The 26856-nt window shown below is 36.7% G+C and overlaps 6 protein-coding genes across 10 annotated transcripts; 5 read left to right on the top strand and 1 right to left on the bottom strand.

Moving 5' to 3' along the window:
- Positions 1-295: 295 nt before the first annotated feature.
- Positions 296-3757, top strand: LOC111800894 (squamosa promoter-binding-like protein 9). Its single transcript, XM_023684799.2, has 3 exons — positions 296-943; positions 2766-2905; positions 2996-3757. Exons 1-3 carry the CDS (start codon positions 528-530, stop codon positions 3544-3546), a joined length of 1107 nt encoding a protein of 368 aa, XP_023540567.1. The 5' UTR covers positions 296-527; the 3' UTR covers positions 3547-3757.
- Positions 3758-3857: 100 nt separating this feature from the next.
- On the top strand, positions 3858-9904 carry LOC111799866 (protein STRUBBELIG-RECEPTOR FAMILY 2). Of its 5 annotated transcripts, XM_023683356.2 has the most exons (18): positions 3858-4341; positions 4574-4697; positions 4976-5108; positions 5214-5285; positions 5367-5432; positions 5562-5633; positions 5710-5781; positions 6000-6071; positions 6155-6220; positions 6333-6398; positions 6478-6764; positions 7330-7604; positions 7683-7948; positions 8310-8457; positions 8669-8808; positions 8903-9059; positions 9297-9488; positions 9769-9904. In XM_023683356.2, the coding sequence occupies exons 2-17, from the start codon at positions 4604-4606 to the stop codon at positions 9486-9488; spliced, it is 2178 nt and encodes a 725-aa protein (XP_023539124.2). In that variant the 5' UTR covers positions 3858-4341; positions 4574-4603; the 3' UTR covers positions 9769-9904. The 5 variants fall into 5 exon arrangements, with proteins under 5 accessions (XP_023539124.2, XP_023539123.2, XP_086981954.1 ...); XM_023683355.2 differs by lacking the exon at positions 9769-9904 and having other exon boundaries at positions 9297-9567; XM_087125828.1 differs by lacking the exon at positions 9769-9904 and having other exon boundaries at positions 7351-7604; positions 9297-9567.
- A 130-nt stretch (positions 9905-10034) lies between these two features.
- Positions 10035-10987, top strand: LOC111800202 (uncharacterized). Its single transcript, XM_023683794.2, has one exon. It carries the CDS (start codon positions 10066-10068, stop codon positions 10813-10815), a length of 750 nt encoding a protein of 249 aa, XP_023539562.1. The 5' UTR covers positions 10035-10065; the 3' UTR covers positions 10816-10987.
- A 1057-nt stretch (positions 10988-12044) lies between these two features.
- Positions 12045-14659, top strand: LOC111801078 (outer envelope pore protein 16-3, chloroplastic/mitochondrial). The gene is made up of 3 exons (XM_023685047.2): positions 12045-12201; positions 12726-13089; positions 14211-14659. Exons 2-3 carry the CDS (start codon positions 12759-12761, stop codon positions 14354-14356), a joined length of 477 nt encoding a protein of 158 aa, XP_023540815.1. The 5' UTR covers positions 12045-12201; positions 12726-12758; the 3' UTR covers positions 14357-14659.
- Positions 14660-18816: 4157 nt separating this feature from the next.
- Positions 18817-22995, top strand: LOC111800644 (bZIP transcription factor TGA10). The gene is made up of 11 exons (XM_087126045.1): positions 18817-19285; positions 19368-19474; positions 19848-19924; positions 20056-20223; positions 20304-20372; positions 20458-20517; positions 20709-20786; positions 20857-20935; positions 21018-21289; positions 21867-22106; positions 22472-22995. Exons 1-11 carry the CDS (start codon positions 19041-19043, stop codon positions 22619-22621), a joined length of 1545 nt encoding a protein of 514 aa, XP_086982171.1. The 5' UTR covers positions 18817-19040; the 3' UTR covers positions 22622-22995.
- Positions 22996-23553: 558 nt separating this feature from the next.
- LOC111799620 (alpha/beta hydrolase family protein) lies at positions 23554-26768 on the bottom strand. Its single transcript, XM_023683034.2, has 5 exons — positions 25919-26768; positions 25255-25339; positions 24988-25157; positions 24511-24785; positions 23554-24015 (listed from the first exon to the last, which is right to left on the bottom strand). Exons 1-5 carry the CDS (start codon positions 26292-26294, stop codon positions 23839-23841), a joined length of 1083 nt encoding a protein of 360 aa, XP_023538802.2. The 5' UTR covers positions 26295-26768; the 3' UTR covers positions 23554-23838.
- Positions 26769-26856: the final 88 nt, after the last annotated feature.

A 26856-nucleotide genomic window follows, 5' to 3' on the forward strand; every position in this document is an offset into this window, starting at 1 on the left:
AATGGAAAGATTCAAAGTTTGTTTTGTTTTCGGGAGAGAAACTTGTAAAGAACAAGAATGAATAGTGTTTGAGAGTTTGAGACATACCCCATTCCCCAACAAAGAGGAGATTGGAAGAGAAGTTTATTCCAAAATGAAGAACACAAAAAGTGAAAGGCTTTGGCAAAGAAAGTCAAGGCCGTCAGCTACAGAGCACCAAAAGCCCATCATCACTCTGAAATCTCTTTCATTTTGAGCTTTCTTCTTGCTCCTCCTTCCACTGTTCTTGTAGCATAGGATACCCAAGAGAGACAAAAAAAGCAACAAAGAAAAAAACCTCTGCTGGCAATGGCCCATTGAATGTCAGTCTCTACTGCTTTTTGCTGTCCCACCATTTTCTTTTTCTTTCTTTCCATTGCTCTCTAGCACTGTGTTTGGTTGTCTTCCTGTCCCTTTCTTTCCCTTTCTCCTTCTTTTTCTCACACAGTCAAAACAAGCAAGGAGAGCTCTCATAATGGCGACCCCTCTTCTGAGAACCTCAATGGGGGATGAGATTTAGAGGGTTTTTCTTTATTGTCCTGATGGAAATGGACTGCAGTTCTTTGACTGAGTCTGGTGGGTCTACCACTTCCTCCCCTCCCATTTCATCGGCTGAATCACTCAATGGCCTTAAATTTGGCCACAAAATTTACTTTGAAGATGTGGGTATTGGAGAGCTTCCCAAATCAGGCGGTGGGTCTTTCTCATCTTCTGCTGTTATTGCATCAACACCCACCAAGAAACCTAGAGGGGGAGGGGTTGTTCAAGCGGCTCAGCCCCCTAGGTGTCAGGTTGAAGGGTGTAAAGTAGATCTAAGTGATGCTAAGGCTTACTATTCCAGACACAAGGTTTGTACTATGCACTCCAAATTCCCCAAGGTCATTGTTGCTGGTATTGAGCAGAGGTTTTGCCAGCAGTGTAGCAGGTCAGCTGCTTTCTCTTGCTCTTGGTTTTGCTATCATTCTCATGATGAGTTCATATGCTGGAGCTATCTCTCTTATTAGTTGGTGGATTTGATTTGATTAGATTTCTCTCATGTTTTGAGTCGCTTTCTTGTTTCTTAACTTGGATTCATCCAGATTGATTCGTTTATAAAACATCCGGATTCTAGTTTTTGAATCAATCAGACCCTACAGAAAGGTTATGGAACCAAATAGCTCTGTTATGGTGAGATCCCGCATTGGTTGGAGAGGGTAACGAAACATTCTGATAAGAGCGTGGAAACCTCTCCCTAGTAGACGCAATTTAAAACCGTGAGAGAAAGCCCAAACAAGACAATATCTGCTAGTAAATCTGCTAGTAGTGGGCTTGAGCTGTTACATATGGTATTAGAGTTAGACACCGATCGGTCTGCCAGCGAAAATGCAGGCCTCCAAGGAGGTGGATTGTGGGATCTCATATTGGTTGGAGAGGGAAACGATGCATTCCTTATAAGGGTGTGGAAACCTCTCCCTAACAGACGCGTTTTAAAACCTTGAGGAGAAGCTTAGTAGGGACAATATATGGTAGTGGTGGGCTTGAGCTATTACCGTTCTTCTCGTCAATTCTCCCCCTTTTAACTTGATATCAATTGTGGAGTGGGGATACCAGTCAATACAGTGGCCTACATCTCATGATACTGTTTATTCTTTTCTGTGCAACTGCTTGATATTCTACTCAATCCCTTAAAGTCCAAAGAGGCTATCTAAATTGCCTCCTATTGGTCAAAATGAAAACAGAGTAAAGTAACAAAAAAACCTGTTGAAGTTGGAGGCCAGCTATATACGTCAAAGTAAAAGAAGCTGTTTGATAATATTCTTCAGCTGATGGGATGCACCTTTATTCTGAGATAGAGATAGCCGTCAAAGTGAACATTTGTGATAGACATAGGCGTCTATTTCATGTTGAAAAACGTGTTGGATGTTGGATTTTGATTGGACTCCTTAGATAAGCTTAGATATTCTGAAGTTATTGTCTTCAAGATCTGTTCTTTAAAGATGAGATCAATATCTTTAATGGTGTATTTAAAGTGATACCAATGGCTTAGGTAACAATTGACAAAAGTTGGTGCCTAGGCACAAAGCATCGAACCAGATAGACTGATGGATTCTATGTCCATTGAACTAGGTAGACTGATGGACTCTATGCTAGCGAGGAAGCTGAGCGCCTAAGGGGGTGGATTGTGAGATCCTACATTGGTTGGAGAAGGGAATGGTGCATTCCTTATAAGGGTGTGGAAATCTCTCCCTAATGGACACATTTTAAAATCTTGAGAGGAAGACTGGAAGGGAAAACTCAAAGAGGATAATATCAGCTAGCGGTGGGTTTAGGTTTGGGTAGGACAGTATCTCCAACTGATATGAGATCTCACATCGGTTGGAGATGGGAACGAAGCATTCCTTATAAGGGTGTGGAAATCTCTTTCTAGTGGACGTGTTTTAAAACCTTGAGGGGAAGCCCAGAAGAGAAAACCCAAAGAGGATAATATCTGCTAGTGGTCGGCTTGGGTTGTTACAAATGATATTAGAGCCATATAGTGGGCGGTGTGCCAGTGAGGACGTTGGCCCCCAAGAGGGTGGTTTGTGAGATCCCACATCGGTTGGAGAGAAGAACAAAACATTCCGACACATTTTAAAACCTCGAGTGGAAGTTTAAAAGGGAAAGTCCAGAGAGTACAATATTGCCTGTGGTGGGCTTGAGTTGTTACATATTGACACCTTTCTTCTCACTTCAAGAGGTTGGAAAGTGCTCATTCGTTAATTTTCCAGATTTCATCAGCTCCCCGAGTTTGATCAAGGAAAGCGTAGCTGTCGCAGGCGTTTGGCTGGTCATAACGAGCGCCGTAGGAAGCCTCCACCTGGTTCACTATTGTCCACTCGTTATGGTCGCTTCTCTTCATCAATCTTTGGTTAGATATTTGCCTTCACCTTTCTAAATTTTCTTATTAACTTAGCTTTGTGCAAATGTTAACCATTTGTTTACTTTCTTGCAATGACAGAAAACAGCAGCAGAGTTGGAAGCTTTCTAATGGACTTCAGTGCATACCCAAAGCTAACAGGAAAAGCATCTGAACGGCTTCCAGGAAGCCAAAACATCAGTGCCATGGGGAGCTACATTCCCTATCCTTGGCAGAGCAACTCCGAGAACAGCTCACCTGAACTCTTCCTGCCAGTTTCTGCAGGTCCTGGAAATGAAGTTACCGACTCATCCTGTGCTCTCTCTCCTCTGTCAAACCAAACATCGGCTCTAGAGGTAAACGCGTTATTGAATGCTGAAGGCGCACTCGTGGCTCAAACAGCATCAGCTCATGCTGCTGCTGCTGCAGCTGCCGACCACTTCTCGACGGTGTCGTGGGGCTTCAAGGGGAATGAGGCTGCTGCTACTAGCAGCAGCTCCCTGGACCTGCCATCTGATCTGGGATTGAATCATCATGGTCTTACCAGTGATGTCCAGTTTGTTTCTCATCAAGGTAGGAGGCCATACATGGAACTCGGGCATTCGGGCGCGTTCGACTCCGCCACGCAGCACCAGCTGCATTGGTCGCTTTGATCATCCTTTAAGTAGTAGGGTTTGAATAATTGGGTTCAGTTACAGACATTACTACCCCAGTTGGGTTTATCCAAAGACTAAGGTTCCTTTGAGTTTGCCATGAAATTTTGAAACTTTACCATGGAGAACTGCAATGGTGCTTGTGTTTACTCTGATTTTGGCATTGCCAACTGCTTGTCACAAGCAATAAAAGGAACGTTTTAATTTAAAATTTTAGTCTTTATTTATTTATTTATTTATTGTTCTTTATTTTATATTTCTTTACTTTTTTTGAGATTTTTTAAAATATAAAATTCTATTTACAGAATTAAATTTCCTCATATTTCAATTTTATTTAATTGAGCTTCGAATTTTGATACATTTTATTTTTAAAATCTTTGACGAAAATATTTTCATTTACATTTAACAAATCCAAGAAAATATTAAATACAAATTTAATAAATTTTAGAAACTTATTTTATTACTGACCTTAGTAAACATACAATTAAGCTTTTTTATCTTTTGTTACAATTAGTGAAAAAATTAAGATAGAAAAATAAATATTTATAAAAAGGAAAGAAAATGTTTTTTTTTTTTTTTTTTTTTCATACTTTACTATTGCATTATCCAACGGCTAAACCGTTTTGCCGACGTGGACGCCAGCTCATCAAATTCCTGCCATTGCAAAAACTCCGTCGTCTTCATCGCGGCGATGCAGTACGCTGGCGGGTTTTTCACACTCCACTCTTGTCCGTTTCATTTTCTCTCTGTGAGAACCAGCCGAGATCGCCCCCTTTTGCTTTCTCTCTCTAGAAGGTACCATTTCTAAGCCGTAACTTTCCTCTGAACAACTTTTTCAGTGCCGGCATTTTCTTTCGGACTTCTAGCTTCCGAGAAAGATTAGCAAAACAACTCTATCTTCGTATATTCTTTCATTTCTTAGTTTTTGTGATTTTTTTTACTTCAGATTTTGGTGTGGTAGTCTTCTTGTACACTACCACGTTCTTGACATTTTGCTTGTGTTCGATTCTTTGTTCCATGGAAACAGAGAACCTTCAAAACTGGACGTGATTTAAAAATGCTGCAACAGCGTCCGTTTACGTATTTTAGTGTCGTAGTCTATTCGATGATTCTCACTTCGCTGGCTCGGGCGTTCACTAACAGGCCGGATGGTAAGTCTTAATATCTTTTTGTTTGAATGCAACCAATGTTTTTTAGTTTCTTGAAGCTTTTGAATTAGGAAAAAGATTGGAATAGGTCATGGTTTTTTTGGTTGAGTTTCTTTTGGTATCTTCTTATGGCTTCCTGATCATAGAATTGCAGCCATTAACTAAACGTTAGTTTATATGTTAACATGCATCACCTTGCATTACTTTTGAGCGAATCATTTCAAGGCTTTCTAGTTATTTTATTTCTCGTTAATGATGGATGGATAATGTGTAATGCACAGTTGCAGCTCTTCAGGATCTGTACGGTGCTTTGAACTATCCACATGAGCTTATAGGATGGAGAAAATATGGTGGTGATCCTTGTGTGGAATCATGGACGGGAGTATCTTGCTCCGGGTCATCTGTAATATACCTGTAATGACATAATGTTGCCTTGAACTAGACGCCATAAGCATATTCTTGATATTATGTTTCCTTCTTTGACCGAAGTGCTTGTCTGACTACTGTCTTCTTCTGTAGTAAACTCCGCGATTTAAACCTCACTGGGAATCTTGGAGGGCAGCTTAACAACCTCAACAATTTGAAGCAACTGTAAGTTAATTTTTTAGTCAATAGAACAATTTTATTGTTGCTAGTTATTGTGTGTTAATGTCTATTCAATTCTTTATTTAGGGATGTTAGCTCGAATAGACTTACGGGTGAAATTCCCCATAGCTTGCCTCATAATGCAACTCATATGTAAGTTGTGTACTCTACTTTTTCATTCATAGATTATTGTGTACTTAAAAGAGCTCTCCTTCTATTTGAAAATGGCGTGTAGACAGTTACTCCGGTTAATAGATTCAGTAAAATTCTTTTCTCTTGTAGAAATATGGCATTCAACCATTTAAGCCATAACATTCCACATACTTTATCTTACATGGGAAATCTCCGACATTTGTAAGTAGATCTTTGACTTTCGTAGTGTTATTGTTGAACGGTCCTTCATCCTTTACCTATACTCTTTTGCATGCAGAAATCTGAGCCATAATACTCTATCTGGTGTGATTGGGAATGTGTTCACTGGTTTACAGAATTTGAGAGAGATGTACGCTTCCTTCTTCGCTACTAATGCTATTTCTGCCTCTTAATTGTACTAAAATGAACGGATAATCTATCATGTCACCTCTCATTTGCACCTTACTGCTTGCCTTTCTAATTTACCACAACAAAACTTCATAATTTTTCTACAAGTTCAGTCTTGTATTAAGATATTAACTCACAATACTTTGGGCTATTCAACCAGTGGTTATTCTTCTTTCACAGGGATTTGTCATATAATGACTTCACTGGAGATTTGCCAAGATCATTAGGTTCCTTGACAAACATGTCTAGACTGTGAGTTTCTTGTCTTTGATTATTTCTTTTTCTTTCTTGGTACAATGAACAACTATTTATCCTATTAATGCTATCTAGACTAGGTTCTTGCAGAACAACAAATTTACAGGATCAGTTGCCTACTTGTCTCCACTTCCATTAACTGACTTGTATGCTATCCACGGCTCCCTCTTTTTCTCCTCTACTACTCTATCCTCTGTAGAATCTCTGACTTATTTCATCTGGCAACTTCTGTACTCACTCACGTAACTCTTCTTTCAGGAACATCCAGGACAATTGTTTTAGTGGCATTATTCCAGAAAATTTTAGAACTATTCCAAATTTGTGGTAAGCTTTTGCCTAAACTGAACATGAAGTTTACATTAAAGAAAAGTTCCTAACATACTTTCACTTCGCCTCTGTTTAGGATTGGGGGAAATAGGTTTCATGCGGGAGTCAATTCTCCACCCTGGGATTTCCCCCTGGAAAAAGCACCTATGGTGCGAAACATCAGTGGTCCTCCAACAACCAAGTCGAATTCAATCCAGAATTATCCCTCTCGTGGTGTCAGGCAAGAGAAGAAAAGGCTTGGTCCTGGTGGAATACTTCTCCTGGTTGGCGGGTTAACACTAGTTGTAACCTTTGCAGCTCTCTTCATTGTATTCGCCATTAGCAATATGATACACCGATCATTCCCTCTGGGCAAAGCTGAAGGTGAATCTTTTTCCTTGTAAAGTTCTTCCAGCCTTTTGCTTTGCATTGCGGGATGTCATAATTTTGTGGTCTTGATGCTGTTTTAACTATAACCAGATCAAAGCTCATTAGCCGATCTTTATAACTAGCAGGTCTTTTGTTCTTTCCCATTATCACCGCAACTATATTAGTTTCTGTCTTCCGAGGTCTCAACTTTGTGCCATAAGTCTACGGCTTTTATGCATACCTCAACATGTCACAATCCAAATGGCATTGTTGATAATTGAAGGACGTAAATTATGAAAAAGGCATTATTTTTTTGAAGTCGTCTAAGATTTGAAACGGAATGTGAATTTTCTGGGAATCCATCTTTTTTAGTATCATGAAAATGAAAAGGCTCTCATCATAACTTGGAGACTAATTTCCCGTAGGCGTTAATGAGTTTGGCTTCAAATGTTTGTGCCAAGATAGTTATTAACTTTGAGTTTCGTAGTTGCAGCTTATGACTCCCTGTACTGTGAATGTCAAGTATGCATTCGGACTAGCATTTTGTTTTCAGATATTAGGCTTTTCTTTTCTTTGATAGATGGTTTGTCCACCGCACCAGAAGAAAACTCACAGAGCTTGCCCCTGAGTTCTCTACTCATGGGTGGTCAAAGGTCTATAGCTTCATTAAATCGCACGAGAACTGAGAAAGTTTCTGGAAGACAAGGTTTCTCAATGAGATGCAATCTCCCAGTGGGAACAAAAATGTACACTCTGGCAGAGCTTCAATCAACCACAAACAACTTTAGTCAAGAGAATCTTCTTGGAGAGGGATCTCTTGGTGCTGTTTATAGAGCTGAATTTCCTGATGGCCAAGTAAAAATGATCACACTCTATGAGCAAAGTTTCACCTGACCTCCATTAACTTCTTTCTGACTTTTAATTTCTAACCAGGTTTTGGCGGTGAAAAACATCAACATGGGAGCACTCTCTCTTACAGAAGAAGAGAAATTTCTGGATGTCGTATGGACTGCATCCCGTTTGAGGCACCCGAACATTGTTACACTGCTTGGATATTGTGCAGAGCATGGACATTATTTCCTCGGATATGAATATGTTCGAAATCTGTCTCTTGATGAAGCTTTACACTGTGAATCTTTCATGCCTCTGTCATGGACTGTCCGTCTCCAGATTGCTCTTGGAGTTGCTAGGGCTTTAGAGTAAGTACATTATTTGATTATCAGGTTCATATTGCCTGACCTAATAGATCAAAGACCTTCAGTTCATCTTTAATTATACACTACATGCATTATATTTTTCAAATTTCTTCGGCTTCTAAATCTTCAATCTATGACTAACTTAACAGACATTCTATGTCTATATCGTTACTATCTATACTCGACTTGGATCTGTACGAATTACGCATTTGCAAATTACTCTAAATGCTAAATTCTCCCTTTCTGATGTATAAAAACTTCTGGTTCATACCTTTAAAAACCACTATCTAAAACCTCGAGACAAGTTTTTCAATAATAGTTGTATTCTTGAGGATTTTTAACTGTTTTCCTTTCGTGTTTTCAGTTATTTGCATAGAAGTTTTTTTCCGCCAGTTGCTCACTGCAATCTGAAGGCTGCCAACATCTTACTTGACGAAGAACTGATTCCTCGTATTTATGGTTGTGGGCTGTCTGTTGCGAGGCGACTTGTGACCAGCAGAGTTAAAACGAAGGTAAAATACTGCTGAGAATATACTTCTGATTTTATTTTTTATTTTTTTTTATGGTAAATAAAAAACTAGATGTTTATTTTGGAAGAGAGACCTTGTTCATAAACTAGACAGGGATGCCGTAAATTTCCACTTCCACGATTTTAAACTTTCCGTTGTTTACTTGTGGTATTTTTTTTTCATGAGTTTTATGTGTAAATACTGATGAAAACAGGCTTCTGAGATTGCCAGTGGTGACAGAGGCTACCTTGCACCTGAACATGGCCAGCCAGGATTTGATAATACTAGAAGTGACGTGTATTCTTTTGGAGTGTTGCTTTTGGAGCTCGTCACTGGAAGAAAACCATTTGACAAGTACAATTCATCCAACCTCCTTTTGGTTTTTTCTCTTCTTCTTCAAACTCTTGTTGTAGTTCTGAGTATGAATAATTTTGTTATTTTTACGAAGTTCGAAACCCAGGAAAGAACAATCGCTGGTGAAATGGGCTTCATCTCGGCTTCATGACAACGAGAGTTTAGAACAGATGGTTGATCCAGTCATTAAAGGAACATTTTCCTCCAAGTCCCTCTCTCGCTTTGTCGATATTATCTCCCTTTGTATACAGGTAATTAGCCCAGACCATCTAATGAAATCTAATATGCCTCAGTTTATTTCTAACAAGTACGTACTTTTAAGCCTGTAGATTAACATTTACGTGGTAAGTTGACAAACTCTAAAGTTAGTCACAATATACTATTTTAATATCACATCACGATAAGGTAAAAGGTGGCACATTCAATCAAGGCATGTATATATCCCTTTTTAACATATCCTCCCGTGCATTTCAACTTTGGATGATCAGCCTGTGAAGGAATTCCGACCACCAATGTCTGAAATAGTGGAACACCTAACAAATCTTCGGAGAAAGATGGAGACGACGAAACATGCTGCATCAGAAGGAACTGAAATGGATCCTTTTGAGAAGTCTTTTCGTTCAGCTAACACTGGTTTCTTAAGCTCACCAGCTTACAGCTATTCTGCCACCTCAGTTTAGGTCAGTCTTATTTTTCATCGACTGCATTCTCTTCTTATGTGTACAGACTGTTTAGTAGTAAAACCTTCCTTCTCATGTACATACAGCTTTAACTTCATCTTAACTGTCATGTGTTTCTCTGAGAAAGTTTTGGAAAGAGTAAATCAATTTTTGTGTTTCTTTGAGAAAGTTCTGGTGTCATAAGATGCATGTTTTTGTTTCTTTTTTCAAGAAAATAAGATAATATTATCTTTTGATTTTACGCAACGATTTTATCATATATATATTCCCTTGAAATCAGGTCTGGCCAAGCGAAAAAAAATAAATTTGCCAACAGATGAGCCTAAAATGATGGTCCACCTTGTGTTGAGAATCTTGACTGAGCTGCCCTGTTTATTCTCTTCCATTTTTGTGATAGTTTGTTATCTCCGTTCTGCTTCATGAGAAAGCACTTTTAATTTCCACCGGTTCCTATTCCTGCAATGCTTCCCCACACAGCACAAAAAGTAGACCCAGACACGTCGTTTGTTGTTTCTGTTGTTGCAAAACTCCATTTTTACTCGACCACTTCATTTCATTTCCTTCTTGTGAGAAGGAAATGGACAAAAAGCTTCTGGATTACACATTGGTCTCCTCCGGCCTCCTTCTCATGCTCACCTACCACATTTGGCTTTTACATCGCATCCTCACATATCCCAATAAGACCGTGATCGGCATCAACGCCATGAATCGTCGCTTATGGGTTCAGGCTATGATGGACAATGCACCAAACAACGGCGTCCTTGCCGTCCAAACACTAAGGAACAATATAATGGCGTCGACCCTTTTGGCCTCGACTGCCATAATGCTCTGCTCTCTCATTGCCGTCCTGATGACGAGTGGCGGTGGCGGTGGCAGCGGCCAGAGTCAGTCCCCATTGGCGGTGCTTGGAGACAGAAGCCAATTTAGTTTCTCATTCTCTGTGAAGTTCTTTGCCATATTGGTTTGCTTTTTGGTGGCGTTTTTGTTTAACGTTCAGTCTATAAGGTACTATAGCCATGCAAGCATTCTTATCAATACGCCATGCAGAAAGGGTTTGATCGATGATCGGCATCAGCGTGGGCTCACGGCGGATTATGTGGCCACTACGGTGAATAGAGGGAGTTATTTTTGGTCGTTGGGATTGCGTGCGTTTTACTTTTCATTTCCTTTGTTGTTGTGGATCTTTGGAGCTATTCCTATGTTTTTGTCTTCGGTTCTTCTTGTTTTTATGCTCTATTTTCTTGATGTTTCGTTTGAGTTTTGTTGTGCTGAAGGAAATTCGGCGTACCTCCCTCAAAGGGATGAGGAAGAGGAGATTGGGAAATAGATTTTTTTTCTGAGAAAGTAACCAACTTTTGTTCAGTAAAATTCCGAGGCACGAAAAGTAAAGTTTTGCAAAGTGGAGTAAATGAGAGAAAATAATGTAACATATCTAATCTTAATTTTTTACATTTGCGATTAAGGGATTGATCAACCTTAATCCTCCCCCATATAACCATATGAACATATTCATATCATCACTTGATAGTAAGAAATTAATTACTCTTTTCGATTTCATTCAATTTTATATACACAACATATCAACGGTATATCATTTCAGCCGAATATTTTTTAATTTGCTATACTAAAATTATAAGGTGCTTAGATATGCTCCAAATTCTAAATTCTTGAATAATAAGTTCTATATTAAGTGAAAATATGAGTACTATCACTCAACGAATATTATCCCCACTTCTCTATCTAAATTGTCTCAATTATATTTAAGCTAAACCCCTCAAGTTCTACTCCAAATGACCATTGGTAGCTTGTAAATCTAAGGAACAACATCTCTAGTGAAGATGAGTCAAGTTTTACTCCAAATGACCATTGGTAGCTTAGCTTGTAAATCTAAGGAACAACATCTCTAGTGAAGATGAGTCAAGTTTTACTCCAAATGACCATTGGTAGCTTGTGAATCTAAGGAACAACTTCTCTAGTGAAGATGAGTTTCACTCTCCTCGAATCAACTTAATTCCGCTCAATCTCACCTAATCACCCCGAAAACACAGCCATTGGCAATTGCTGTCTTCCCTTCACGTTGCCAGCCGTTCACATATGGTTCCTTTCACGTTGTCAGCCCTATTTACAGCCGTTCACATATGGTTCCTTTCACATTGTCAGCCCTATTCACATATGGAGACGTTCTTCTTTATCTAACTAATAAGAGCAAGCCATCACTAATAGAAAATGAAAGAGTAGTAATTCTATATTGGTTAGAGAGAAATATTATAAGTTTATAATTATCTACCAACTTAGTTTATTTGGAAAAACTACTAAAATTTATGTATAAAATATATAATATTATATTATTGGAGAGATCGTAATTTCTAACAATATTTATACTATTTTTTAATTTGATATACTTATAACTTGAATTATAAGAAATAAATTTTTTAGGTTGGTCTCTAATTGACTATTAAAAAAATGTAAAAATTATAAACAAAACAAATCTGGTAATTAGACACATTTTTTTTAAGCTTATGGTATGAAATATAATTTAATGTTGGCAATTAATACACCGACGAGGGTAGTACTGTAATTACGCAACCATCTGGGAATCGGGTTGCAACGGCGACAGGTTGAGTAACGCGGGTTCAAGAGGCTTTCTCGTGCTGATATAAGAGCTTCAGTCTCCTTCTCATTCCCTTCTTTCCAGAGAGCTGCATCGAAAGTGGTACGTGCTTCTTCCTCCAATCCAAATCGTTTTTCTCTAATGTTTATGAATTTTATGATCTACAATGCTTTTGGAGTTACGATGATCGCACTCGATGTAGTTGTCAATGCAATTCGTCTAGGTTTAGCCTCTGCGGTTCGGTCTGCATGTCATTTTGTCGCGGAAATTCATTTTCATGCTTCTATTTTTGAGGATATAGAGAAATTAGATTGTATTCTGCAGGTGCACGAGTTAGGGGGAGTCGTTTGGGGTTTCCGGCTTGATCTGAACGGTTAAATTTACGAATTGTTCATTATCTAGCGGGTTATTAGTACGTTTGGATCTAGCTGTTCGTAATTCTCTGGATATTAGAAATTCTGCTGAGATAACGTAAAGGAATGGGATGAATACATAGGAGGGGGGCTATATATTCTAATTAATTTCCATTTAATACAAATGATTTCATTATGAGATAGTCAGAAAAATTTAGATCTTCTTTGGTCGTGGTTATTGAGGTTTGAGTCTTGTTTCTTTTCTTTCTGCAGCTTTGGCCATTGTCAGTAACTTCAAAAATACCCATGGATGCTTCAGAGCGTAGGTACTTGGAGGATGATGATACGTCAATAATGAAAATGATTAAAGGAGCAACTACAGGATTTGTTTCTGGCACCATTTTTGGGACAATTGCTGCTACTTGGTATGATGTACCCCGTGTTGAGAGAAATGTTGCTTTGCCTGGGCTTGTGAGAACCTTGAAAATGATGGGAAACTATGGGATGACGTTTGCTGCTATTGGAGGGGTATACATTGGCGTTGAGCAGCTTGTGCAGAATTATAGAATGAAGAGAGACTTCGTTAATGGAGCTGTAGGTGGTTTTGCAGCTGGAGCATCTGTTCTCGGATACAAAGGTGAAACTTTCTACTCTTTCTAGATCTGGATGCAGTCGCAATTTCTATTCTTTCATTAACAAATGTGAAGAAAGTTTTTTGTATGATTTGTTTCTCTTAGAATGGGATAGAATTTTATTTGGCATATTTACGTGAACATATTATAGAATGGGATAAATCCATACCATCCGCAATTTCTATTCTTTCATAAATTGACCAAATGTGAACATATTTTCTAATTTTATAGAGGAAAGACTAATAGAGGCTATTTTGTTTTACAAAAGTTAACAATAAACTAACACAATAGGGATCAATTTTATGCTTTATTGAAAGTTTAAGTACTAAGTATGAATTTTTACAAGTATAGGGACCAAAATGGAATGAAGCCCAAATTATAGGACATAGTTGGTATTACCTTTTCTTTCTGCGTGGTTGGAAGTGTGTTGAGTAGGTTGATTAAACTTGATCTTCATGGGGCCTTCTTGAATATTTTTTCCTTGGCGAGAACAAGGGGCATATTTCACATACTCAGTTTATGGACATTACTTCACTTCTATCAAAAGACGATAGGACAGGTTATAGGATTTTTTCAAGCTACTTAGAATTTTTAAGATTTCTTCGGGCATAGAGATAAATTTGAAAAACATTAGGTTTGTGGTTTTTAATATTCCTTTTGCTGAAGTGAACTCTTGCAAAAAAAAAAAATGTGGTGCAAGCTTGTAGCTATCCAGTCTCTTACTCGAGGATGATGACCCTTGGGTGATAAATCCATGAAGGTTGGAGTCTTGGAAGCCTGTGAAAGAGGTCCTGTATAAGTTGGAGAATGGGAATTTTACCTTTCTAATGGTGGGAGATTGACTCTTTTTGAGGCAGCTCTTACGAACTTACATACCTATTTCATGTCAAGTTTTTCTATGCTTTTAAAGGAATGGTAGGTTTTGGGAGAAAGTTTAGGAACTGCTTTCGGGGATGGTAATTTGATGGTAGTTTGTAAGAATCAAATCAGATTTGACAGAAAGTGTTCTCTAGCATTATACTTATAACAAGATCCTAATCAGTGGTTCTAACTTGTTTTCTTTTCAAGTCTCTAACAAGTTAACTCCCTCTGAAAGTGGTTAATTGATGCTATTGTTTTGTTTCAGGAAAAAGCATTTCAACAGCCATTTCCGCTGGAGCTGCTTTGGCAGTTACATCTGCATTAATTGATGTTGGTGGTCAAACCACAAGAATTGACAATGGAAAGGAGTACTACCCTTACACCACCAAGAAAAGATCCCACATTGAGTAGCATTAGTAATCTTTGCAGCAATTGGGAAAGAAGATCTTGGCTGGCTTTCTCTTTCGGGTTTTCCAGAGATGTAATTATACTCTCAGTTCTCTCGAGTAAGCTTAACAGGGAATGTTGTATGAATAAAGGTACCATCAATTTGTTCAACTCGTTTTTGGTTAGTTTTGGATTTACCACCATTGATATTTGTTGGAAGCTTTTCAATTTGGGATAACTGTGAAGGTGGTTGAGAGGAATTGTCAAATGACACTGTTTTTCTTTTCAGGGCAAATAATATGATCCCATCATAATTTTATATCTCAATTTAGAATCCACCTTGAAGTTATCATATGGTCAAATATTTGGTTTCATCACTATTGTTGTGCTTTAGAAGCCCTCATTTCACCATTCTATTTTGTGAAGCATAAAAGGCAAAGGAAGCATTAAGGAGCAAGTAAGAAAAGTTTAGGTTCTAATGCTAAAGCCTTTGAATGAATTGCTTATAGCTTTAACAATAGATTAAAGCTTGTTATACTGGAATCTCAACTAAAAGGGGTTTGGAACGGGCATGCGGATATGTACAACACGTCTTGAACAAGCATAATCGGGACATCCGACATGTAGCCATGGAGGCCATGCTTGTTGATGGTGTAGAATTTAGTGACAGTGATTTGTTGTAAAGATGAATGTAGAGGAGGGGAGGGACAAGTTCGGGCGAGACACGAGGCTGGAGTCTGCCACTCAATGGGCAACCATTTTTTTTAATGGGCTTGATCATCTAGGCCCAATAAACTCTAATATAGTGGGCTTAAAAATTTCCTACTTTATAATGGGCTTGATCATCTAGGCCCAATAAACTCTCCCTCCTAACTATGCAAAGGGTCAACAACACTCTCTATGATGCAATTAAAAAGCGAAAATCCATGTTCCTAAAAGTAGAGCATATTGAATTAAAAATCATTCACTAAATTTGATATTTAATATAAAGTCAAACAATATATAAGAGAAAATTGATGTATGTTTCCACTAATATTATTTTTATCAATCTATCATACAATACAATGAACTTGGTCGTGCCAATCTTCAACCATTGAAATTAATCATATCAAGATTCAATATTCTTTGCCTCTAAATCAAATTCTAAAACCCTAAATTTAGTTTAGGGGGCATTGAAATTTAAATTATCGTTCGAGTATTTGGTAACTGTTAAAAAATTTACCCGGATCCATTAGTTTAAGCTTTTGGATCGAATGACATTTAACGTAATACTAGAGCAACATGTCTAGTGTTTCAATGACTGTAATGTTTTTTTTTTTTTTTTTACTGATTCATATCGATCTTCACTTGTTGACCCTTTTAAAAATTTATTCTACGATCCCTACTTAGAAGCTGCCAAAAGTCTCGTAACGTGCAAGAATAGCAAATAGAATGCTACATACATTAACCCTCATAGTAAAGTTTCCAACCCTAAATGAGTAATTATTTTTTTATGTTAATACTATTTTTATTTAATTGTCACATTACAAAGCTTATCAATTAATTTGCATTTAAATTTTGGTGAAAACGAGTTAAAAATAAATATTTAAAGAAGATTCATGTTTATTTTAATATTAAAAAAAAAATAATATTAAATAATTGTCCTCCACCAAGCGTGCTTGAGTCACTCTACATATCATTGTCAACTTTGGAGTTGAAATTCAGAATATTAACCAAATTAAATTTTAATTAATAGTTTATTTTTTAAAAGGAATATATAATTGGGTCAATTGCGTACGTGTTATTTCATACCATTTTCAAACTTTAATTGGCTGGAGTCATATAATATGAAATACATTATTTATTAAAATTCAATAATTAATTTATTTTAATTGTTTTTTTATATTATATATTGAAAAAGTATTGTATAAAAAGAAATAAAAATGAGAGGAAATTTGAGTTTTTGGCTCTTAATTTGGTTTTAATTAATTAAAAAATTATTTCAAGATTTTTCAAACTCTAATATGACAGTGATAGTCCATTATATAAAAAAGTCAACTATGAAAAAAAATTGCATTTTTTAAACTATAATTTATATTTGATTTTATTAACTAAATTGTCATTTTGTTTTAATAATTAAGCCTCTAGTGGTGCAAGTCACGCAATCCTTTGTCCATATAGTTTTTATTTTTATTTTATTTCCATATTATCAAAAAAAAAAAAAAAAAAAAAAATCAAAATTTGGTCTAAAATCAATATTTGACTCACTTTGATAAATGTTACATTAAACTATATGTTATATTTTTATGGAATAAAATATAGTTGACAAACTTTATTAGATGATTGCCATATTATGATATCATATACATTGTGGGAATCTTGTAAATCAGTTGGGCCAAATACAATATAAATAAATATTTCATATATTTAATGCCTTTTTTACTCCATAACAATACTATATGTTTATCCAAATAATAATAATAATATATACCCAACCAAATTAAAATATATTCTTATTAATATTATTGCACCCTATTTTAAAATTTTTTATTTATTCACCGTTATATTAATAATTAAAATCTCATAATTTTTAAATATCAAACATTTATAAATCACAACACATCATTAGTTACAAAAAGTAAAATTAATTCACGATATAATTTTTGTAATTTAATTTGAATTAAAGTAATTTAAATTGGTCGGGTTTTATTGTATTATATATATTAACACAAATTGATATGAGATTGAAAATTTAAAAAGAAACTTCCACAAATTTAGGTAAAATAATTTATCAAATTTTAATATAATTTTTTTTTTTTAATGTGCAGTTAGAAAGGTTCCTGTGTTCCGGAGTGGTTAGAGGACCAAGAATAGAAAAATAGCGGGAAAAGTGGGGGCGGTCTCGGTGGGCCCCACCGGAACGACTTTCCAAACGTAGAGTCTCAGCCATCCGATCAATAAATGCGGGACCCACACCCTAACTTTCTCCCTCAGATAGACGATGGATATTACACCCACGTCATAGGTCAATTCTGCTAATTTTGCAGTTTCCCCGTCAACTGCTTCCTATGACAATTAATTAATATAAATTAAAAAAATACGAATAATATAATAAAAGATAAGAACTCAAAAAATAATAATATTAGAATTAAATTATAAATTTGGTGCATAAAAAATATTCTTTAATACTACAAATTATAAATTTTAAAAAATTAAACAATCTATTTTAAAAGTTTCTATTTTACCCTTCATCTCTCTCCTCCCGAGTTTTACGACTACTTTTTTCCTCTTTTTCTCTTTACCGCTGCATGTTCGGTTCAACCGATATGAATATTAAATACTTGAGAGCTAAACGTTCGAAGTTGCAAATATTCTGATAGATGCATGTAACGTTTATATTAAATTATGGAGAGTTGAAGTTGAAAATCTAAATATACGTGTGAGACTCTAAAAATACCTATATTTTAAATATTTCAGTTATTAACAATGAGCTTGAGCTTAAGAAAATGATAATTTAAAGAGGTATTAATTAATTTTGAAAATTGAAAATTGAAATTTAATATAATTACTAAATAAAAATAATACTTACCTACTCTAACAATAATCTCATTCATTTTCTCCCCTAAAATTCTTTTTTTCTTTGGTTTTATTTTTTCTCTAAGTTCATCCTCTAATAATAGAATTATTGAATTAAATAATAGTAAGATTATATCATATTATAATTATTAATACTCAACTAATATATGATAGAATTTTAGTCACATAACTTCATCAAAATGGTTTCAACTAACATATATTTTCCAAATATTTGAATCAATATTTTTTAATCTTTTTTAATCAATTACTTAATATCAGCAATTTGACTAAAATAAAACGAGCTATAGGGTTTAAAAAGCAACGTCCTCCTCAAAACCTTGAGTCGTTTCATATTCATAAATGGTTATATGACGTAATATGTTATGTTTCGTTCTTGAATTTAGAAATCGAGAATGGTAGGCATTTAATGACATTGACATATGGCGAATATATATATATATATATATATATATATATATATATATATATATATATAGTTTGATAAAATTAGGGTAAGAATCTCGTGAATAGTCCTTATTATCGTAACTATTCGAGTTGATTATTTGCAAGAGTTTTATCCTCAAGACTAAACCTAAAGTTCGTTCCGAATCATAAATTTAGTCATTGTATTATAAATATTATATAGTTACTTTTTTGAGAACGTGCATTGTGTATAATCATATATATATCGAAATTCGTCTCATAAACATGTCATATATGGTGGTAAAAACACAAATTTTATTGACATTAACTCGTTTTTCTAAAGTTGAAAGTTCAAATTATCGTGCTCTTGATATGTTAGTACCGAAAAAACGTCACGAATGATTGACAAGTGCATCAAATAAATTAATTGAAAAAAAGAGGGAAAAAAAAATTAGGTTTATGGCAAGTGTTTTAATTCCTAGAGAGAGAGAGGGTTTTTTGTTCTTGTTTTCTTTTCATTCAATTCAATCCATTTTTTCCTCTCTCTCTCTTCCAACCGACTGATCATCTCTCTCTCTCTCTCATGAATCATCCAAATATGTGAGAACTGAAGCTTGTTGACGCCATTAATGGAGAATTACTGAAGAACTCTTCAACAAGAACAGCAAGAACAACAAGAAGAAGAAGAAGAAGAAGAAGAAGAGGAGAGAGAAAAAAGGTGTGAGCTTTAATGGCTTCCTCCAATATTAAAACCAGCTCCATCAGTGAAGAAGAAGAAGAAGCACGACAACTACTCCATCATCATCATCATCAACAACAACAACAACAACAACATCAGCTTTTGCAAACTCCAAACTTTGTCATCCCCAAAAATCCATCATCATTCAGCTTCCAAAATCAAGACTTTCATCATCATCATCATCATCATCAATTACCCTTCTCCATGAATCTCCCTTCCATCTCTCCAAATTTCATGTAATTCTTCGTAAAAATTTAAACTTTTTTAATTTTTTTAATTTTTTTTTACTGAATTTGTTTTGTTGATTCTTGTTCTCAGAAGCAAAGATGGAGGAGGTGATGATTTGGGAGAATTGGATCATGCCCTCTTTCTATATCTTGATGGACAAGAACCCTCCACAAACATCACCCAACAAGATCAAAGACGTATTTTTTTTTCTCTTTTTCCGGTTTTTTTTTTTTTTTTTTTTTTTTTTTTTTGGTTGTTCTTGGGGTTTGTCTGAAGATTCTTCACACCAACAACATGGGTTTGTTCCAATTTGTTGAATTGATCTTCTGTGGTTGTACTTCTTTGACCACAACACACTCTTTGTTCCTCTCTCTCTCTCTCTCTCTCTCTCTCTCTCTCTCTCTTATGGGGTTTCAGCATATGTTTTATTCCTTTTGGCTCTTCCATTTCTTACCCTTTTCTCTTCTCAAACATTACATGCATTCAAACCCTTCTCTCCTTAAATTTACCATAATTTGTCGGTTGAAGCATTCTTTATAAGGGTGTGTTTGTTTTTTTTTTTTGTTGTAGAGAGCTCGGGGATGAGACCGGCGACGTTGAACATCTTCCCATCGCAGCCGATGCACATCGACCCATTACCAGCAAAAGTAAATAAATGAGAAAAATTGCATCTTTTCTCCAAGTTGATGATTAGTTATGATATTAAATGGATTAAGAAAAGAAGAAGAAGACATTTTTTTTTTTTTTTTTTTTATGAAATTTGGATTTGGTGTTGTAGGCAAACACAGCATTGGTTAACCATGGTGATTCAAAGATCAAAGCATCAGAGCCATCCAAGGAGTTGGCCAACCAACGCAGCAGTGGAGCCACTCCATCCGGACCACCCCCAACTCCAAACCCAAACCCAACTACAACAATAACCGAACCTCATGCCAAACCTCCAAAAGTAAACCTTTTTTTTAATTAAATAAAAACAAAATCACTTCTTAATTAACATTAAATTGAACCCTTTTTTCTTTGTCGCAGCGTGAGGCTAACAAGAAAGGGCTGACCTCAAGCTCAGAGCAAGAAGGACCCAAAACTCCAGACCCCAAGGTCTAAAAATCCCACCTTTTTCATTCTATACCTGTTTTTGACCTCATTCACCCTTAAAAATGCCTTCTTTTTGCTTCATTTTCAGACTCTTAGAAGGCTGGCTCAGAACCGAGAGGCCGCAAGAAAAAGCAGGCTAAGAAAAAAGGTCATTTTTTTGCTTTCTTTCCGTGTGTTGAGAATGGTTGGAAGTGAGTCCCACCTCCACTAATTTAGGAAATGATATATTTCTCTGTTCCCATGAGCCCAAAACCCAAAGTAAAGCCACGAAAGCATAGGCTCAAAGTACACACTATCATATCATTGTATAGAGTCGTGATTCCTTCGATACATTTTCAGGCCTATGTTCAGCAGTTGGAGCTGAGTAGGATTAAGCTGACGCAGCTGGAGCAAGAGCTACAAAGAGCAAGAACTCAGGTAATATATATATATATTTGGAGTTTAATTCATTATTTTGTAATTTGATGTTATTGTTGGTGTTCATTAGGGTATGCTTGTGGGTGGCGGAGCAGCCATTTTAGGAGCTGACCAAGGACTTCCCCCCGGTTTCCATAACCTCAGCTCCGGTAACAATCCCTAATTATTAGTAATTACGTATGTTCACGATGGTATGATATTATCTTACTTATAAACCTTATACTCTTGTAGATGCTGCGGTGTTCGACATTGAGTATAGGCGGTGGCAAGAGGAGCACCATCGGCTGATGTGCGAGCTCCGAGCAGCTGTGCAGGAGCATTTACCGGAAAACGAGCTCCGATTGTTTGTCGACAACTGCCTTGTCCACTACGACGAGGTTTTGAACTTGAAAATGATGGTGGCTAAGTCCGACGTCTTCCACCTTGTCTCCGGCATGTGGAAGACGCCGGCGGAGAGATGCTTCTTGTGGATGGGCGATTTTAGGCCCTCTGAGCTCCTTAAGGTACCTTTTCATTATTATCTCTTTGGTTTTTCCTTCCTAATTTTCTTTCTTCACCAAAAAGAAACTAACATAATAATATCAACAATAATTATAATAATAATAATAATAACAACATTATTATTATTTAACATGGGTATATTTTTTAAAATCTATTTCTCAGGTCGAGAAATTATTCGACATGGTTGGAACGTTGTCACCAGCAACAGTATAGTATTAGATATATTGTTGCTGGTGACACTGTTCCTACCCTGTCGAATAATTTCTCGACCATAAAACCCAAAAAAAGGGGTAAAATGATGGGACGGGAAGCGACAACGTTGAGTGTTTGGTTGTTTTTCTCGGAAAGTGTGAAGCAACAATAAATGACGAAAGGGTATTGAAATTTTGCATAATATGTAAGGATTAGGTAATGAAATGTAGAAAGGCAATACCTTTATACTACAAATTGGTTGTGTGTGTGACATAGAAATGGATGGAAATGGCAAGAATTGCATGGCTCTCTCTCTTTGTCTCTAAGAATAAATGCTATTTTTGACCATAAAAATTAACCCCAAAAGTTTGGTGTGTGTTTGTGTAGATAGTAATGGGTGAAATAGAGCCATTAACAGAGCATCAAATATTGAACATTTGTGGATTGCAACAATCCACACAAGAGAGCGAAGAGGCATTGTCTGAAGGCCTTGAAGCCCTTAACCAATCCTTATCAGACACCATCGCCGCTGATTCATTGAGTAACCCTCCCAATATGGCTAACTACATGGGCCAGATGACCTTAGCCATCAACAAGCTCTCGACCCTCGAAGGCTTTGTACGACAGGTACCCTCTCCTATCTCTCTTCACAATAGTACGATATTGTCCACTTTGAATTGGGAAATGAGAAGTCCTATCCTTTTCCTGATCCAAAAGCAACTCTCGTTATATCCCAAAGTGTTCATGTGGTTGGTTGGTTGGCTACTGGAATCTACGAATATGTCTATCTCTGTTCTATTATTCGTTTTGTTCTTTATCTTCTTCCCGACACCAACCTTTCAAAACGTGACCCACCATACAATATCCAAAGATAAATGATTGAGCAACTAATAAATTATAAGTTTTTATAAAAGACGAATGAGATGTTAGGTTTGAGTTTTGTTTAGTAATATAATTTGTTGTTATTTGACTTTGTTTTGTTGTGATTGTAGGCAGATCATTTGAGACATCAAACCATTCATCGATTGCATCAAATGTTGACGACCCGACAAGCTGCACGATGTCTGCTAGCCATTGCGGAGTATTTTCATCGGCTTCGAGCTCTTAGTTCCTTGTGGTTAGCTCGACCGAGGCAGGATTGAGTCGGAAGTATACCCTTTTTTAAGTGACAAAATCTTAACTTCTTCCCTTTTAGCTCATGAAGCTCTCTCTAAGATATAGCTATAGAACATGAGATATAGATAAATAAAATAGTTGTTGATGAACCATTTTGTGTCACTAATTATAAATATACAAAGCAAATAGGTCTTTGATTCCTCAAGGATGGAAGAAAAGTCCAAAATAAAAACAACTCTAAGCAGCTTCCACACAATAATCAAAGAAATGTTGTTTTGTTTATTTTCAAAGGAGCAGTTGCTGCTGTATAATAAACTAATAAACACTTGTCTTGGACACATTTGGGAGTTGATTGGAGCAGATATATTATATTGAAGAGATTGGTAATTGATCTGGGAATATGTTAGATTTGTTCATGTTTGTAGATTTGTTCATGTTTGTAGATTTGTTCATGTTTGGTTTGGTGGGATGTATCCCGTAACCATTCCACTAGTAAATATTGTCTTTTTTGAATTTTCTTAGGTTTTTTCTTTTGGACTTCTCGTCAAAGTTGCAAATATTGTCTTTTTTGGATTTTCCTATAAGAAGTTTACACACCTTATTTCATTATCTCACAATCCACCCCCTTCGAGGCCCAACGTCTTCACTAGCACTCATTCCCTTCTTCAATCGATGTGGGACCCTCCCCCAATCTACCCCTACGAGCCCAGCGTCCTTGGTGGTACACCGCCTCATGTCCACCCCCTTCGAGGCTCTGCCTCCTCGCTGGCACATTATCCGGTGTTTGGTTCTGATACCATTCGTAGTGGTTCAAGCACACTGCTAGCAAATCTTGTCTTCTTGGACTTCCCAATTAAGAAGTCTGAAAGGAAAAATCCAAAGAAGATAATATCTGCTAGTAGTGTGCTTATATAACACTCACTCTATTACAAGAAAAATTGAGAATTGACAAACAATATGAGCAAAGTTGAACGTGTCAAATAAACCACGAGTTGGGTCTGATTCGAGTGCGATCACACCATTGTTATATAAATTACAACGAAAGATGCAGGCATTGCTTCTGAATAGAGTTGTCTAATGTTTATACCTATGAACGTGAAATTAGGAAGAGAGAAGACATCGCAGAATAGTATCATATCAGATTTACAGGTTGAATGATACAAATCCACAGAATAAGAAGAAAACAAGAAAGAAAGAAAGAAATAGGCAACCATCTTTACATGTTTGGTGCAAAGCTTTCGTGTCACAATGGCGATTCTTTCCATTCGAGTCTGTCGAGCCCATCAACAATCGCCCGACGAAACTCGTTATTGTGTAGAATGAAGGAAGATACATGACCACCAGTCACCCATCTTACTTCTGAACCAGGCCAAGCTTTCTGTAGCTCGAGCACAGAGTGTTTCGGAATGTAGCCATCGTCCTGAAACTCGAAAGTGTTCGAACTAAGCTTCAATGCGAAAAGTAGAGAACAAAATAGCAACAAACAAACCGTGTCGTAAAGCAACACGAACGCACGCTTCAGAATACATCTCTCAGAGTTCAATCAAAATTCATTAAGAAACCAAACTTGCAACCAGAAGAATAATAGAACAGACGGCAGGCCACAAAAGCTTACAAGAGAGTGCTCTAATTCTTTAAACAAAAGGAAAGAGCTTTAACGGACACATTATAAATGTAAAAGTACTATGCGAATGAAAGAGTTTATATAACCTCATGAACATCAGACGCTATAGTAGTATACTATATAGCACAGAAAATACAAGCAACAAGATTACATATTAAGAACTAAGCATGAGTAACCGAACTCAATATATATGAATGGCATAAGACTCCATATCAGCACATTTAGAGATACAAGGAAAGCAGAACACTTGAGAAATGTATTGAATGTAGTAAAGCAGGATCAAGAACTTACAGTAGCTGCAACAAGTATGACAGCATTGGGATTTTTCGGGATCGGAAAGCGTGTGACGTCTGTGAGAGAGAGTACATTCCGCATCCGTTCTCTAACCTCCTCAAGAGTCATGGCAGACTTCTGCAATGCAAGATCCTGTCTTAATGCTTCCCAAGCAGTTCCATGCTTTAAAATTCCCTCACAGAATGCTACAACAGCAGAGTGTGGAGAAAGAAAAGGAAACGTCGCAATCGGTGTAGGGTGTAGAGATCCAACCATTGCAGCATGTACTCCTCCTAAATTTCATAAATGGGTCCAACTTAGGAATTTGTTTCATAAATGACTGCTTAAATGCAAACACATGTCAGATTTAAAATTTAATCTAGGCTCTCAAAGTAAGGATTTAATGCCAAAACTTCAATATGTAATGATTTAGTCCATGAAATTTAGTGAGTAGCTTCATAACCATAATGCCAAGGTATCTAGATTGAGGCATACCCATGCTAAGCCCACAAATACCCATCTTTCCAAACCCTGCCTCAGAGTCTAACCAATGTAGAAGACTGCGAGCCTCTTCAATGGTTGCTCTTCCCAACAAAAGCAAGTCACTAACACACAAGAGTTTGGCACCAGATTGCAGCATGGGTCGTCGCTGACCATAGAAAGGACTGTAGTCGAATATTTGACACGAAATTAATAACTTAAAGTTTTGCATAACATTATTAGTGACTTTAGTTTCATTTAACAGAGCAGGATAAAGCATACCTCTCAAGCACCATGGTTGCAATGTTTTCCTTCAACAATGGCCCTCCAAGACGTAGTCGCCTTTCAAATGTATGGTCTCCAGTCCCTGCAAAATAGTTGTTTGTGTAGGGTTATCATCTGACCTTTACAATAGAAAAGCACTTCATTCAGTCAATGAGATTGATATTCAATGAACAACAAACATATATACATGATCAGAAGAAAAAAGAAAAAGAGAGATTCCAAAGAAACTATAATTCTAATTTTGCGTTCGAGAGGTGGAGATTTGAACCTTCTGAAGGCCTTTTCTAGGACATATAACCAGTTAGCTATGCTTTAGTTGGTATCTTAATCAAAGAGAACCATAATGTGTCTAAAACTTTCTCACCTACAATTATTTACTAAATATGAGATCATGTTCCGTGAGTAGCAATGAGTAGCAAACTGTGAGATCCCCGTGAGTTGGAGAGGGGAACGAAACATTCTTTATAAGGGTGTGGAAACCTCTCCCTAACAGATGCATTCTAAAAACCTTGAGGGGAAGTCCGGAAGGAAAAGCCCAAAGAGGACAATATATGCTAGCGGTAAGCTTCGGTCGTTGCACAAACATAAGCAGTAAACAAGATAAGTATTCACTAAAAACAAGATTGATATTATGTAAAGCATCACAAACAAAACATGATACCTGCCAAATGAACAACACAAGACATCTTGTGGGTTGGCACAGATTTAGGCATGAGAAAAGCAACCCTTGCATTATGACTCTCGGGAGGCAATGCAGCAAGAAGCTGTTCATCACAAGGGGTCTTGAAAACCCCTTCTCTCAAACGAGCACTCTCATTCTCCCAAACCGTTCTCCAAATGGGTCTGATCAAACTGGGAGGCAAATTCTGGCCTACCATATCTGGGAACAACTGTTTGATCATCTTTTCAAGCAAATCCAGCTTCGAACCACCCCATCCCCTCGAGAAAAACGGTGGGCTGATCTTGGTTCTGTGCACAAATGCACCATACACATGGTCCAACACATAATGAAGCATTCCAAGATTAATAGTGACCATCGTAAGAAAACCCCAATAATTAACAGCACACCACAAATACCCAGAGACCTATCTAGTTTCAATTCACAAATCAATCAATCGGATAAGCTACCTAAGATCCATGAAAACAATGCAAAGAAGAAGATCAAAACAGTCCCTCATCAAGCGATTTGGGCGGGAAAAAATAAAAACCCCCGATCAGATCTGAAGGAGTAATTGGAATCGAATAAACTTAGAAACCCAGATCGCGAAAAAACAGAATCGAAGCTGGATTAATCAAAGAAAAGAAGAAGGAAAACAAGGGGAAAGGGGTGTGATTCATAGAACAAAACCATAAATGGAAGGGCGGAAGGTTTGAAGGAAAGAAGACGGCGTTAAAGATGAAAATAAGAAAGATAAGATGAAGAAAACAAAAACAGCGGGCGGATTTGGGAGCCGCGAATATTTGATTACTTTATCCAAAGATTCGAACTTTAATTGACCTATCGCCGCTTCCCCGCTTTTGTTGCGCCTACAATTAAATTTCGAGAAAAATAAATCAAATTTTACTCCTCAATTTGTGGATGAAGTTGAAATCAAAGTC

Source organism: Cucurbita pepo, chromosome 8, assembly GCF_057944985.1.
Source record: "Cucurbita pepo subsp. pepo isolate OVF chromosome 8, ASM5794498v1, whole genome shotgun sequence".
Lineage (NCBI taxonomy): Eukaryota > Viridiplantae > Streptophyta > Magnoliopsida > Cucurbitales > Cucurbitaceae > Cucurbita > Cucurbita pepo.